Raw genomic sequence first — 16,823 nt, 5'->3', positions numbered from 1 at the left:
AATGCTTTAATTTGGATAGTTTAGTTTGTTTAGAAACTTTTTATCTCTTGTGTTTTTTGATAAAAGTCAACGATTTGAAATTAAAAAATAAAATGTAAAGCATTACATGTCAGGACAAAAAACATTTTCTGATAAAAAGAATCTAGTGGGCTGCTGTAATTTTTTAGGAAAAAAATCTAGTCGGCCGCTGTTACTTTTAGGATGTTCCTAATATTATTTTATTTGACATTACTCTACTGCAATACGTTATTATCTAGATGATTATTATTATCGTTATTATCACTAGATTCTTAATCTAAAAAATGTTTTTTCATAAAAATTGATATATAGGATGGCCATGGCTAAAATGAAAGAAAAAATTTTGAGCTGTCAAATTTGACAGCTGTCAAAAAAAAATTTCAAAGTTGTCCGATTTTGATAAAAATTGATATATAGGACGGCCATGGGCGAAAATGAAAGAAAAAAATTTTGAGCTATCAAATTTGACAGCTGTCAAAAAAAATTTCAAAGTTGTCCGATTTGGATAAAAATCGATGATGGCCATGGGCTAAAATGAAAGAAAAAATTTTGAGCTGTCAAACTTGACAGCTGTCAAAAAAATTTCAAATTTGTCCGATTTTGATAAAAATCGATATATTCGATGCCCCCTACCCCATAGTCGATCTTCATTTTATTTGTCTCACATTTGAACTGTCAAATTTGACAGCTGTCGTTTTTTAAGTTCTCCTTTTTTTAATGAAAATCAATATACATATTATTAGGATGCCCATAGAAAGTTATTTAAGAAAAAAATTGAGTTTAAATGTGTGGCACTGAGAAACCAGCATAACTAAAAAGTAGAAAATAAATTTTACAAAAAAAACTTTTTTTAAAAACAAGCTTTTATTTAAATTTAAATACACTAAAAAGAATAAAATAAACTTTTTCTTTAAAACTTTTATTATGAACTTATAACGCCATTACACAATTTTAATATTATATAAAAGCTTGTCGCGAGATTTCTCTACATCGATAAACAAGTAAATTAACTAAAACCTGTGTCTACCCTGTCTCATTTTCAAAGTTTGTGTTATGATAGACCACTAGACCAGGAATTACAAGATAAAGTTGTCGTACCAGATTTTTATGAGTGCAACTGTACACTCAAATCTCGCGGCAAGCTTTTATATATTAATATTAAAATTGTGTAATGACGTTATAAGTTCATAATAAAAGTTTTAAAGAAAAAGTTTATTTTATTCTTTTTAGTGTATTTAAATAAAAACTTGTTTTTAAAAAAGTTTTTTTATAAAATTTATCAGAACAATTTTGAAGAACTTTCCTTAAATGTAAATATATTATGTAAATTCGTTAAATTATTACAGACAATTAAATTCAACCATCCTTTTCCTATAATGTATTTTTTGTTAAAATTATACGCAAAAGTTAATTTATTAATACCTTAAAGAATATTAATAAGAACTTAAATGTAGCAAACAAAAACCGAAAGCTCCTAATTTGGAAACATTCGTAAATAACTATAAGTAATCAATGTACCTATTTCATTTTGCTGTTATTTCTAGAAATAAATTAATTAATTTGTTTTTTAAATGTTTTTCTTTGAGAATGCATATTTATTTAAAGTCAACAATTTAAAAAACGTGTATCTAAATTATGTTCTAGCACTAGTCGAATATTTTTTTACGTCACGTGTAAAATTTTTTTTAATACATCTCTGGGCTGACTGCCGCTTACGCGGCTATTGGTTGTGGCGAGAGAGCTCGCCGCTCTAGTGTTCTCCCTCTTTCGAATCGCAAATCCGAGCGTAAAAAGATCAAAGCGGCACGCTACACTGTCCGAGCTGTGTGGATGGGCTAAATATATTCATTTAAAAATCAGGTACTAGTTTTTAAAAAAAAACTCTCAACACGTGCTCAAACACGTAATACGTCCATTATAATTTTTTTTGCGCATTTTTTTGCACCAAAAAGAAAATAAACAGGGGGTAAAAAGTAGATTTGACAAGAAAATTACATATTTTTAATGGGTCACGCTAGTGTATATTGTAATCTAATGAAATATCTTTCTTTTCTGATTTCTGATTTGATATTTGGTTCAGCCATTTTAGCGCAATTTTAAGTTAAATGATAAAATACCCTAAAAATACGAAATATTAATGAGATAGTCAACATTGCAACTTAACTTAAAAAAGGAAATAAGGTTATTGACTTAATATTACTTAATTATTACCTTATTTTAGCAACGGCCTAGCTACGTTTAAACACCGGTCCCTATTAGAACACCGAAGTTAAGCGACGTAAGGCGATACTGGTGGATGGACGGGTGACCATTTCGAAACTCTGTATCGTTCTGTTGTTCAAGGGAAAAGTGTAAAATCTATTGATACACACTGCTCATTCACGCCGGTTCGAGGCTGGATGAGATCGGATATCTCGTGAGTAAAGGATGATTCACGGTACACCGTGACGGGCCGGAGCCGTGCGACGGTGAAGGAACGGCCAAACATTGTCAAATGTTATTTATACTTATACATTCATGCTAAGCCGAGCACGGTCCGAGCTTCGCCGGAACGCGTCCGTGCCCCATCCAAGAAATGTCGGTGTACATTTTTCCTCGGATCCGCTACGTTCCGGCCCTGTTGCGGCAAACATAAATGAGCCGCCGCGGCTAAATACTTCGTTCGTCTACAGGCCTATAGCGACTGTTTCCTAGCAGTGTTGCCGCACCCAACTTTTAGCGCGTACCACATTATAAACTAAAAATGTACCATTTTGGTACAATTTTTTAAAGCACAACAAAATACATCTGCAAATGACTTTAACCGGTTTGGTCGTTGTGAATTTCTTCATAAATTTCTACATAAAAAAACTTCCTGGAGAAAGACACAAATCGAGACGAAAAACATGAAATAGAAATTCAGAAAACCCAATTATAAGTATGTATAGGTTGAAGAAATGTAAGTAATTCTAATACTACACACGATACTTGGAAAACGTAAATTTTATTAAAAAAAAAACGCAAATATAGAAGCATGTTAGAAACAGCAAATTTTTAAGTCTTTTCTTCGGGTTATTTAATATAGGCAACCCTATAGACATTACAACGTTTATAATACGTCGTTAATTAATGCGGATTGTCTCCGAATGGTATCGGTAAGCGCGTTTAATGCAATATCAACGACAATAATTATTAAATATCTATTCATTTTCGGTGCGCGTGGGAAATAATTATTGTACCAAATCATCCTGGATTTGAAAATGTAGTACCACTGTACCAAATAGAATTAAAAGTATCAAATTTGGTACAAATGTCCCACTGCGGATACACTGTTTTCTAGAATAAAATCGGCACGGACATGATCCCCGTTGTCCACTCAGTGTTGCATATATTGAAGGCCCGGATGTGGCTCGGTGTCTACTTTACGGAACGTGCCCGGCTCGGGTACGGTCCGGTGTACCGTGAATCATCCTTAAATACTTCGTTCGTCTACGGGCCTATGGCGACTGTTTTCTAGCAGTGTTGCCGCACCCAACTTTTAGCGCGTACCACATTATAAACTAAAAATGTACCATTTTGGTACAATTTTTTAAAGCACAACAAAATACATCTGCAAATGACTTTAACCGGTTTGGTCGTTGTGAATTTCTTCATAAATTTCTACATAAAAAAACTTCCTGGAGAAAGACACAAATCGAGACGAAAAACATGAAATAGAAATTCAGAAAACCCAATTATAAGTATGTATAGGTTGAAGAAATCAAAGTAATTCTAATACTACACACGATACTTGGAAAACGTAAATTTTATTAAAAAAGCTAAATTGCTATAATTTCCTCATTAATATTATAATATTTCGTAATGTACGGTATTTTAGGGTATTTTATCACAACCTTAAATTAAAACTGCGCTAAAATGGCTGAACCATATGTTAACTTGTATGGTAGCTATTTTTGAAATCTTAGATTATCTAATAATAATCTCATTTTAGATTTCAATATACAGAGTGACCCATTAAAACAAAATTCTTGTCATATCCATATCTACTTTTTGAAGCCCCCTGCATATTTTATTTCTAGTGCAAAAAAAATTATAATGGTCGTGTCCGAGCATTTTTTAGAAAATTAGCAATTGATTTTTTTAAATAAATATGTTCCATATTTTAACCTCATCTCTGTAGACCTCAAAGTGTAGAGGTAGTAAAGCTTCATATTCTTAAAATATTTACCAATATACAGGGTGCGTCACACAAGTGGTAGCACAGAAAAAGAACTTTTTTTAAATGAAACACCCTCTATATTTATAAATTTTTTGATTCCTTGAAAAATTCAACATTTTTCAAGCTACAGGTATTAAAAAATCGGAATTTAAAACTTCATCAAATTCTGTAGATAAAACGTTTTCTTAAAGCAGTTTTTATGTATAAAACTAGAAACAACAATATTTTGTTTTTATAAGTTATTAGGGGATGGGGCGCTCCGCTCGTTACAGTTAGCACCGGGCGGAAAAGTTGCTTAAAACGGCACTGTTAACGCATTAAACAAGTTGCAACAGAGACACCACTGTTAAGAGTCAAATGGTACCACTATGTCTCAAACGTATTGGTCCTTGAAAAAGCTAGTGCAAAAAATGCGCAAGAAAAAATTATAATGGTCGTGTCCGAGCATTTTTTAGAAAATTAGCAATTGATTTTTTTAAATAAATATGTTCCATATTTTAACCTCATCTCTGTAGACCTCAAAGTGTAGAGGTAGTAAAGCTGCATATTCTTAAAATATTTACCAATATACAGGGTGCGTCACACAAGTGGTAGCACAGAAAAAGAACTTTTTTTAAATGAAACACCCTCTATATTTATAAATTTTTTGATCTAAGCGAGCTAATTAAGCTAGCTGCGGGACCACTGAAGTCATGAATAAGCATGAAGACGCTAAGAGGAAGCCGGGTAGACAGCTCAAAAGGTACAAGGATATTTTCCATGAAAATTTGAAGGGCACAATAGAACGCAATGGAGAAGAATTGTAAACTCAGTTAACAACGACAACCAAAAATAAAGCGACAACACAGCAATGAGATTTTTGAATGTCCAGAGTACGCTAGACAGATAACATCACATATCGAGCTTTTCAGTCACATAAAAGCTCATGAAAGAAAACCGCCTTGCGCATCAGAAAATCTAGTTATATTCCTATGATTTCTGGGGTTCCTCAGGGATCTATTCTGGGGCCACTTTTATTTTCGTTATATGTAGCTGATATGGATAAGGAATTACAGTTTTCTAAATTGCAGCAATATGCAGATGATTCTCAAATTTATTGCAAGATAGATACTAATAATTTGGCACAATTTCAGTTAAATTTTAACGACGATCTTAATAAAATTAATAAATATGCACTGGATCATAATTTGAAAATAAATGCCGGTAAATCTTGTGTTATAGTATTTGGTACTGATATAAACAAAATTACAAATACGGCTGGTAACATGAATATCCATATAGATAATGTTGCGATATCTATTGTTAGAGACTAAAAATCTTGGAGTCTATTTTGATGCGAAGCTTTCTTTTCAGGCACATATAAATACTAAATTAAAGGCTGCTTATATACGGTTGAAGAATTTTTCGTCTCTTAAGAAATATATACCATCAAAGTCTAAGTATCAATTATGTGACACACTTATTTTATCTTTATTTGATTACGGCGATGTTGTTTATGGTACATCCATAAACGCTAGATTCTCTAGAAAAATCCAAATACTTCAAAACTCGTGTCTACGGTTTTCTTTTAACATTCCTTTTAGAGATCATATAACGCCACATCTTAAAAATTTATCTATTTTATCCATGACTAACAGACGACAATTTCATTTAATGACATTCATTTATCGAATTTTAACTACAGAGCAGCCTCCCTATTTGTTCTCATTGTTTCACTACGTTGACCATGATCATTCGACAAGTGCATTATTTTAAAATTCCTCAACACCGAACAGCTAACTTCCAAAAATCTTTCAGTTTCATAGCGCCACATTTGTGGAATCATATTTCTAATAACTTTAAATTTCAATCCTTTAGAGATTACAAAAAACAAATTAAAAATCATTTACTAAATTCGTAAATATTATAATTTCTTCGACTGATTTGTGAGATCTTGTTCTTCTGATATGCCCGTCATTGGTTGCTTTTCCGGTTTTTACACTGTTTCATTATGCCTCTCTGCTTATCTCCGCTCATCCCTGATAAAATTATATTCTCACTTTTTTTACATAATTTTAATTTTTTTAATTCTGTTTATTTTTATAATCTAATTTATTTCTATTTTGTATTTGGGGTTGCACCACTCTTGCACTTTGTGCCATTGTATCGGTTTTTTAATCGCGGTGCGATCTAATACAATAATTGTTATGTATATATATTCCATTTAAATGTGATATATTACTATACAATTAAAAAAATGTAAATTTAAAAAATATATTAGAAATATATACAGGCATTAATTGAAATTTTTAGTATGCGTACAAACACTAGAGGTGCTGTATTCCGTTGCAAAACGAGGCGAACCACACCGGTAAACTACGGTAAACAACGGTTCCTGAAAAACATTGGTTTGATACGGAACGGTTTGGTAAAATACCGGAAATGTCAAATGTTGAACGTTTTCCAAATTTCAATACGTTTATTATAAAATTGATCTTTTACGCATTTTTAATGTACCTATTTCTCTGCTTTTATGCTTGATTCTTCTTTTCAATAAAGTTTAATATTGAAAAGTACTTTTGTAATGAACTGTTAAATTCGTTAGACAGCTCAAGTGAAGATTTGCAGGTCCAATATTATAATAAAGCAATAATAAATAAACAAATCTAATCAATATTTATATTTTTATAGCTTAAAAAACATTCACGATTACTTGTTGTCTCATTTCTCATGTTTTCTTTCAATGTTCCTAACTTTAAGAAACAATGGCTGCATAATAAGTTTAAAGGATCCTAAAAAGTAATTCTATTTAGCTAATGAAATTTCTGTATCTTTATTACCTACCTCCATTGCTTTCGGATATAAATACAAATTCCCACCCTATTCAATTTGTATAGGGAGGACCATTTTGGTTGTTTCTATGGGGTATTTAGGAAACCGTGAGAAATATTCAAATTTTGATATTGCAGTCTCGGGTTCTTTTTTTGAAAAAATCACAATGCCGCAAACGGATCGTGGCTATCTTGATCGGTTTCGAAGCTACAGGGAGATTCTCAAATTTTGTACTTTTTAAAGATGTTCGATAGTTTGTTCATTTCAACAATTAGGCAAAAATGAATTAAACATTCTAAATGAACTTTTCTGTGTAGAATGCAGTGGCGTAGTCAGACTTTTTTCGAAAAAAATATTTTTTTAGATATTAACTATACCTATGTTTTTTTTAAATACAACCCCCTGTATATTTTTAAATTTCCTGATTCAGTTTGCCATGGGCTTCTCAAAAATATATAACACTATATATTTATTTCCACTATTAACTTCAAAATTTTAATTTATTTAAAGATATCGACTTTCTTCTTGGTAGGTCATGCCGAGTATTTAAGAAAACAAGCGAATATCTACTTTCAAATTAATCCATGTATTAGCAATTAAATAAATTCGAAAAATACGAAGCAAATAAAAAATAAGTGTGACAGAAACAAAAAAACATATTTTAATACAAACTCAACAGGTTACTTCAATCGGGCTTCTCAGTTAATATAAAAAATAAAACACAAAGACTAAATTAAATGTTCAAACTGCTGTCCATCATTATCTAGACAGAGTTGGCACCGTCTCTACATGCTGCCTCTAACAGTATTTCGAATGTGTATGTTGGTTACACTTTGCAAAGCCACAAGAAAACTATCTTGTAACTCTTCTAATAAATTTGCATTTCGATAAATTTCGTTTTTCAGAAAGCCCCAGAGAAAGAAGTTTAAGAGAGTGATATCAGGTGACCTAGGTGGCTAGGATTAAACTATTTTCTGACCTTTTAAAAATGGCTGGGTTTGGTTGCTCGCGCTTAAAATACCGCTCAAAATATAAATCAGCTGCCATTTGTTTATGTTTGTTAGACTCAATATAACATTCTAACATGTTATATTTCTCAAAATTTTCAAATTTACTCATTTTTTTATTATTTAAAATACACATACTTCAATCTGTTGAAATGAAATGTCACGCATCTCTCAAAGCTATGTACCGATCACCATGACAACCGTTTACTTTGTTACTCGGCGCGGCCTACTTTACTAACTGGATATTTTAAGAAAAATTTGAAATGTTGAGGTTAATAGTGAAAATAAATATAGAATGTTATATGTTTTCGAGAAGCCCTTGCCAAGCTGAATCAAGAAATTTAAAAATATACAGAGGGTTCTATTTAAAAAAAAAACAGAAGTATAGTTAATATCTCAAAAAAATTTTTTTTCCAAAAAAGTCTGACTACGCCACTGCATTCTACACAGAAAAGTGCATTTAGAATATATGATTCATTTTTGCGTAGTTGCTGAAATAAACAAACTAGCAAACATCTTCAAAAAGTACAAAATTTGAGAATCCCCCTGTAGCTTTGAAACCGATCAAGATAGCCACGCTCCGTTTGGGCCTTGTGACTTTTTCAAAAAAGAACTCGAGACTGCAGTATCAAAATTTGAATATTTCTTACGGTTTCCTAGATACCCTATAGAAACAACCAAAATGGTCCACCCTGTACATGATGACAGTTACCTAATATAAGCTGGTTTCAGTTTGGATTCTAATGCAGTGGCATTTTACTAAAAATAATTTTGTTTTTTAGATTTCTCATGCAATAACGAAGTATCCAGACCTTTTTCAAGATATAAATCCAAATTTCAAACGTCAAATCAAATTTATATCATGTTGTAGGCAAATGCTATTTTCGTACCAAAAACGCGAAAATGAAAATCTTCATATGCTATAGCAGCTGTTTGTGGTGGAAATGTGAAATTCCAGGAATATTTATGATGCCGTTCAAATACGCTGTTTGGTCTCTCTTGATGACTAGGTATTTAATTGGCTGGACACATTCAAAATGTCTAAATTTAACTAAAATAGGATCTGCATGAATATCACACGTGTATGTGGAATAGTATAGAGAACAATAAAAAAGCGTGTAGAGTATGTATGAAATTATTATTATATTCTATTTTTAGAAAAATATATACCGGGTGCGTCTCAAAAGTGGCCCATCCCTATAACTTTTTTATTTTTTCAGATTACAGAACAAGATTTGATATGTTAGTATATGACATAATTTAGGATTGATTGACGTATTCAATTGTTTTCGGTCACTTCCTGTTTCACCGGAAATGTCTACAACTAAAAACATTGAAAAACATTTAAAACATTAAAAAACATTAAAAACGTTAAAAACATTAAACAATCAAATTTTTCCAATGCTCCCTGATTAAATATTTATATAATTAAGTTTTTAACACAGTTATGATACTCTAGATTGAAATTTAAAATACAATTTTGCTTTAAGCGAAAATGTCAAAAGTTGACATTTGATATGTCATTCTATTCCATTGTGAGTGTCATTTTCCATTTAAAAATAAAAAGTTGTAGTAATTTCCGGTAAAACAGGAAGTGACCGAAAAGAATTGAATACGTCAATCAATCCTAATATATGTCACATACCAAATCTCGTTTTTTATCTGAAAAAATTATAAAAAAAGTTATAAGGGTGAGTCACTTTTGAGACGCACCCGGTATATGCCTGCCCTTTTATTTCAGGTTTTAATATATTATAATGAAAAGAATGGACTAATTAAATTCAAAAAATAAATAACTATATAGAAAAATATTTATTAATTCTAACTGAAAGGTTACAATACAGTTATAATTAATTTTGTTTATATTGTTCGTTGTTTACTGACATTTTTATTTCGACTTTGAAATATTTCACGGTAGTGTTTTTTGGCTCAAATTACAGTAAAATTTATTGTAGATGTTCATTTTTTCAACATCAAATTTGTAAAGGTTTTAATGAATATTTTGTTTTTCAAATGCATCATTTTTAATAACAAAATTCTAATTGCTATAATTACTCTTTTGTACCTTCTTGTACAAAACAAATTTGACCTATTATTTAGAGAATGACATATTATCTATGTAAAATAATGAATTTTATTTTTTCTTCAAATTTTGTTTTAATTTTTTAATATTTTATATCAAATACAACTAAAATTATTGGAAAATTTGAATCCTAAAACTTGTTTTCCTTTAAGAACACAGTTCATTTATTTAGAAAAATTTTATAAATATATGTTGGGCAAGCTAGAATATCAATATTAAGTAGATTTAACAAACATATGGTTTAAGTCATATGTGGTAGACCGGATAAATCTTGCGTTGCTCAACCTATTGTATATACAATGTATATACATGTACATATGAGAGCGTCAGAATGAGGAAAAGGCATGTTTTTAAATAATGGTTTTAAAAAATAGTTCATATAATTACAAATTGAACAAAAAAAAATTGTTGATATCGGTTAAGAAATGCCTCTAATATAAAATAATTAAATATTGTTAGTTTAAATGGCCGGGCAAACGCTCTCTACCGCGCCTTGTCGCTGTGACGTCACCCGCCGTTCTTCTGGTTGAGTGGAGCCAGACGCGTGTTTATTTTACACAGTTTGCTTTTAAACGCTGTTGAATCCGAGTCAAAATTTTAGTTATTTGGGTTAATTAATACATAATTAGGAATTAGTGATATTTATAAATAGTAATGGATGAGCGAAAACAGAAAAAAATGGTCCAAGGCCATGAGAAGAGATGAAAAGAAAAACGTTAAATTATCCTCTATTTTTACGATTTATTGTTGTGAAGATCATTTTGATGTAAGTTCATATATTTATGTATATTGTCTTACATAGGTATATGAAATTTGAATGTACAGGGTTATTCATTATATTTTGACACCCACATACAGCCATAACTGCAAGTTTTAGAAGAAAACATTAAATAAAAAAGTTGCATGGTTTTTCATATACTCTCTTTTAAAATTAATTCTAGATATACAGGGTGTCTCGAAAAAGGTGGTCCACAAAATTGTAGGTATTTTTCGCTTTTCAACTGTCAATATTTCGTAAACATTTGAAGATAGCTATAGGATATTATACATGAAATATATCTAGAATATCTAGAAATTTCCGAAGAATCCAAAAATGTATAGGGTGTTTCACTTAAAAAAGTAACTTAATTTTGGCGTTTGCTTATGGGACACCTTGTAAAATATTTTCATTACTGATAAACAATTTGTTTCCTATAATTTCTTAAAAAAAACAATCTTTAAAAATAACAAAGGTAAGGGGGTATCAATATATAAAAAACCTTCTTTTTTACGCTATGCTCTGGAGTTACTTTTCCACGTACTAAACAAATATTTTTGTCTCTTTTCACTTCTACATAACCTACAGCATTATCTCCATACGTCTCCTTACCTGATCTGAAAAATAAGTTTATAACATTAATATTTATAACTATATAAAAGTTCGTAACAGTATAGGTACCTACTTATACTTAAATATGCCTCAATTACTACAAAGAATAAATGTTATACCTCTCTGTTTTTCCCTCGTAATTCAGCACCAATAAATTGGGAATTTGTATTTATAAAAGCAGCCAACATAAAGCATCGACTTTTGGCAGAGTTATCTAATTGTGCTTTTACAAACCCGGAATCTGCCATTACTTAAAATTCTCAGAACACACAACACATACAAAATAACTGCACAAAAAAGCATAAAAAGCTCCTTCAATCAACGCTAAAAGCAACAAAAATGTCTTAGTACGCCACCTAAATACGTACATAAAACGGAACACGTCTGGCTGCTGCGCTGGCCATCGCGCGTCGACGAGAACGGCGGGTGACGTCAGACCAATAGAATATCGTTTCAATTCGCGAGGCGTCGTTTGCGTTGTCCATAGTATTTTAATGGCCCGTTTTATAAAATTGTGGTACTGCTTTCAAGAAAAAAGTTTTTTTTTGCATTTACACATATTTATTCTAATAAATTGAACAGTTTCTGGTGAAAAATAAAATATATGCATCTTCCTCATTAATAAATGTGAAGATAATATAAACAAAAATAATGGTCCAAATCCTTCCAGTCCTGTGTTCCTATTGATCTAGTCTGGGTAATTAATTGTGACGCTCGGTTGGTTTTGACTAGCTCGTTTAGTTTTGTCACGCTTGCTCAATACCATCTGAGCGCCTATACAAACGCTCAATTTGTAGATATTAATTTAGTTTTATTCATCTGCTGATGATGCATGGTTAGCAAATCGCGCGTCCAGTGTATAAATAAAATGTTTTATTTTTTTGTGGAGAATGAATTTATTTTTTTCTGTTGCAAGCCTCAACTGTATAATATAATATAAACATTTATATAAAATTAGGAGATAGATCCAAAGATAACGTGTCATTGTAAAGAACTTTTTTGTAAAGCAAAGAAATTAAAATTAATTATAAATTATAAAATTGAGATTAAAATCAAACTCGTTACATTTTCAAAGTAGGTAGCTTTCTTTATCAGCAAAATAGCTTGCTTTCAGTGTTTGATATTCTTTAAAGGTATTTTTATTTTCTACGAAAAATTGATATACTTACGTTACAAGGAATGTTCCTCTCATGTACTCCTTCATATCATCTGCCAGATTTACGATGCATATGCTTACTCCTTCGTATTCGGGCGACTTAAGGAAAACCTGCAAAACAACGAAGGAAAATATTAATAAATGAAATTTAATACCTACCCAGTGCCTCATTAGATAACAAGCATAAAAATACAGGAGACCGCCTTAGGTTATAAAATTTTTAGTGTATAATTGGATATAATAAAACAACAATTAAAATGGGACACCCGGTATATCGCAACGGTGACCGGGAAGACTTGGCAGATGAGCGGTTTTATAATAGTTAATGCTACGCCGAGTGCTACGCCATTGCAATTCCAGCATCAAACCTCTGGTACAGAACAGATTGCGCAAAAATCACGCTTTCGATTGGTATATTAAAAGTTGCAAAAAGTTTAGTGAGGGGGGGGGGACTACCGACATTTTGTCAAATCGGGGGGGGCTATCACCCCTTTCTCTAAGCCCTATTTCTTCTAAGTGGGAGTTGTGCAAAAATCGGCATAGGCTGTGCAAAATTTTGCAAAAATCATGATTCGAATTAACATAATAAAAGTTTTGAAAAAAATAGTGGGAGGGGGGCTAGCGTTAAGTTGCCCCAACCCGCCACTAACACATGTTAATAACTTTCCCCGCGCACGTGTGAAAAAATTGAAAATACCTGTACAAAATTGTGCAAAGTTATGATTAAAGTTTTTTATGTTTTTGGTTATTACATTAACTTAGTGAAAACACTTGAATTTCCTTTTATTCATTCACTTTTTATTTTTTTATTCATCAAAATTTTCTTTTTATATTAGATATGTGAATTAGTTTTTACTTTTTACTAGAATTACTTCTAAAATTTTCCGTTTTTAACTGCACTTAATATACCGGGTGCCTCTCAAAAGTGGCTCACCCATATAACTTTTTTATTTTTTCAGATAAAACAACGAGCTTTGGTATGTTAGTATATATATGTTATATTATATATGACATAAATTGGGATTGATTGACGTATTCAATTGTTTTCGGTCACTTCCGGTTTCACCGGCAATGACTACAACTTTTGATTTTTAAATGGAACCCTCGGTATTTTTTTACTTTATTCGATAGAAAATGACACTCTGAATCGAATGCCATATCATATGTCAATTTTTGACATAGTCACTAAAAAACAAATTCAATTTCAAATTTAAACCTAGAGTGTGAATCTAGGCTGTGTGTAAAACACTAATTTTTAATCAAGAAGCCTTAGAAAATTAGATTTGGTCGTCTAATATTTTTAGTGTCTTGTCCTGGCCGGTTAAAAGATGCCCAAATCATATTTTTAATCATATCTCAATTTTTTCAAATGGAACGAGGGTGGCTCATTAACATATTTGGAAAACGCATTTTTTTACGAATAATTTGATACCATACACTTGGTATTTTGAGTCAAATTGTCGTTATGAATCGCATGTTACAATTTGAAATAAACCCGAATAAACCATATGCCAAAATGTCAAAAGTTGACATATGATGTCATTCGATTCAGAGTGTTATATTCTATCGAATAAAGTAAAAAAATACAGAGGGTGCCATTTAAAAATCAAAAGTTGTAGTCATTTCCGGTAAAACCGGAAGTGACCGAAAACAATTAAATACGTCAATCAATCCCAATTTATGTCATATACTAACATACCAAATCTCGTTGTTTTATCTGAAAAAATAAATAAGTTATAGGGGTGAACCACTTTTGAGACGCACCCGGTATTAAAAAGAAACAGGTAAATAGTGAGGGAAATGTATAAAAAAGAGGAAAAAGATTAAACGGCTCAGCCCTCAACAACTCGCAACCGTATACACCAGTGCAGACACGCACACTCACACAAACACACCTACACTAGTGTACACTGATGTTACTGCCTTCAGGCCTCATCAGTACGGTTAGGAATCAGAAAGCGATGAAACCGATCCAAAAACACAAAAAATCCGGAAGCAAACGATGCAACGAGGCACCGTGTGCAACCCAGGAGATGGAACAAATGATGAAGAAGCGAAAGTCAATGATCGAAAATAAAAGAAGCAAACGGGAGCCTAAAGCCCCAATTTGCAGCCCAGAACCAAATTCGCTCAGGATTGTGGGTTTCTTTCAGAACAGCCGCGGAGGTAGCCAACAGCAACCCGCCGCAATACCCTTAGCCGTGGTACCAATATGAAAAAGACTCTAGTTCTCGGCTGGAAATTGGGGCTTTAGGCTCCCGTTTGCTCCTTTTATTTTCCATTATCGATTTTCGCTCCTTCATCATTTTTTCGCAACCAAACCAACGTTGGAACCAACGTTGGAAGCATCGTGTAGGAGACACATTTGCCAATTGCAATATCGTCGAAAACTGTATCAAATGTTGGTTCCAACGTTGGACACATCGTGTAGTGTCGTCTTAACTTATCAGGCAGTTCACTTTACTCCCAACTCTTGGACTAAAGTGGAAACGACGCTGTAAAATTTCTAAATTAAAGACAATAGCAGTCCAAATAGATATTTTATTTCATAAAATCGTTTATTATTTAAATATGCAATTTTTTATTGTTCTTTAAAAAATATAATAAAAATATAAAACTTGTAATCTTCACACCACCCCTATCGATAAAATTTGCTGTTGTGGGTTGAAAGATAAATCGATTGAAATATAATGAACTAGTAAATAGAATTTTTACTGCTCGGGGGAAGAAAATTTCCAGTTATTTTAGTAATGCCTTAAATAACGGAAGAAGCAATTTATCGAAGGATAATTTGAAAATCACTGAAAACGGCATTAGAAAATGTATTAAACTCAATAAAGTCAATGTTCTGCAGCAACTGCTATTTAAAACATTAATCTAAACTTATTGTTTATATATCTTAATTAATAAGAAAATTGCAAAATAGTACAAATTAGTTCTTTTCTTTGTAAGAAAAAGACAAATATTTGTTTATTTCATTACTTAGTCTTGCTACAATTAAGAATTTGTTCTAAAAACAACTAATCTCATAGTATTTTTTTGTCCGTTAGGCAAATTTGTTTATTAGTGAACCGCTGCTGACAGTTATTAGTCTCCGTTGGATTAACACAGCAGTGTTTACTAAAAAATAACTATTTTATTTTTCCAAAAAAATCCTTTGTGGTTTTTTTTATTTTTTTTTATTTTATTTTGTAGATTTTCTAAAAAATACCCAAAGGACTTTTTTTGGAGAACATAAAATACTAATTCATCGCAATACGTGTTTCGGTGTACTGTACAGGGTGGACCATTTTGGTGGTTTCTATAGGGTATCTAGGAAACCGTGAGAAATATTCAAATTTTGATATTGCAGTCTCGGGTTCTTTTTTTGAAAAAATTACAATGGCGCAAACGGATCGTGGCTATCTTGATCGGTTTCGAAGCTACAGGGGGATTCTCAAATTTTGTACTTTTTGAAGATGTTCGATAGTTTGTTTATTTCAGCAACCACGGAAAAATTAACTATACATTCTAAAGACACTTTCCTGTGTAGAATGCAGTAGCGTAGTCAGACTTTTTTCGAGAAAAATATTTTTTGAGATATTAACTATACTTATATTTTTTTAAGTAGAACCCCTTTTATATTTTTAAATTTCCTTATTCAGCTTGGCATAGGATTCTCGAAAATATATAACACTCTATATTTATTTTCACTATTAACCTCAACATTTCAAATTTTTCTTAAATTATCCACTTAGTAGATAGTAGGCCGCGCCGAGTAACAAAGTAAACGGTTGTCATGGTGATCGGAACATACCTTTGATGGATGCGGGACATTTCATTTCAACAGATTGAAGTGTGTGTAATTTAAATAATAAAAAAAATTAGTAAATTTGAAAATTTTGAGAAATATAATATGTTAGAATGTTATATTGAGTCTAACAAACATAAGGAAATGGCAGCTGATTTATATTTCGGTATCCAGAGAGCGAGCAACGAAACCCAGCCATTTTTAATAGGTTAGAAGATAGTTTAGTCAATTTTGGATCTTTTCAAAAACCGCGTCCGAAAAATTATCAGAAAGAAGATGAATAAAATCAATATATTAATGTCCTCGGACTAAATAAATAATATTATTTATGAAATCCCCAGTATTTTTATGAAAATTGGCACTTTTAGATGATGTGATGTGTGATGGGTCA

General features: G+C 31.5%; 1 protein-coding gene across 1 annotated transcript in view; it reads right to left on the bottom strand.

The window, feature by feature from the left end:
- The window catches only part of LOC115881354 (orexin receptor type 1-like), a 202,321-nt gene that overhangs the window by 90,672 nt on the left and 94,826 nt on the right, over positions 1-16,823 (bottom strand). Inside the window, exon 3 of the mRNA XM_030898799.1 lies at positions 12,656-12,753. Within this exon, the coding sequence (XP_030754659.1) occupies positions 12,656-12,753 (98 nt within the window). The remainder of the gene's footprint in view (positions 1-12,655; positions 12,754-16,823) is intronic.

Source organism: Sitophilus oryzae, unplaced genomic scaffold, assembly GCF_002938485.1.
Source record: "Sitophilus oryzae breed Bouriz unplaced genomic scaffold, Soryzae_2.0 scaffold_1716_pilon_pilon, whole genome shotgun sequence".
Lineage (NCBI taxonomy): Eukaryota > Metazoa > Arthropoda > Insecta > Coleoptera > Curculionidae > Sitophilus > Sitophilus oryzae.
The sequence above is the reverse complement of the archived record's forward strand: the minus strand, read 5'-3'. Positions and strand labels throughout refer to the sequence as shown.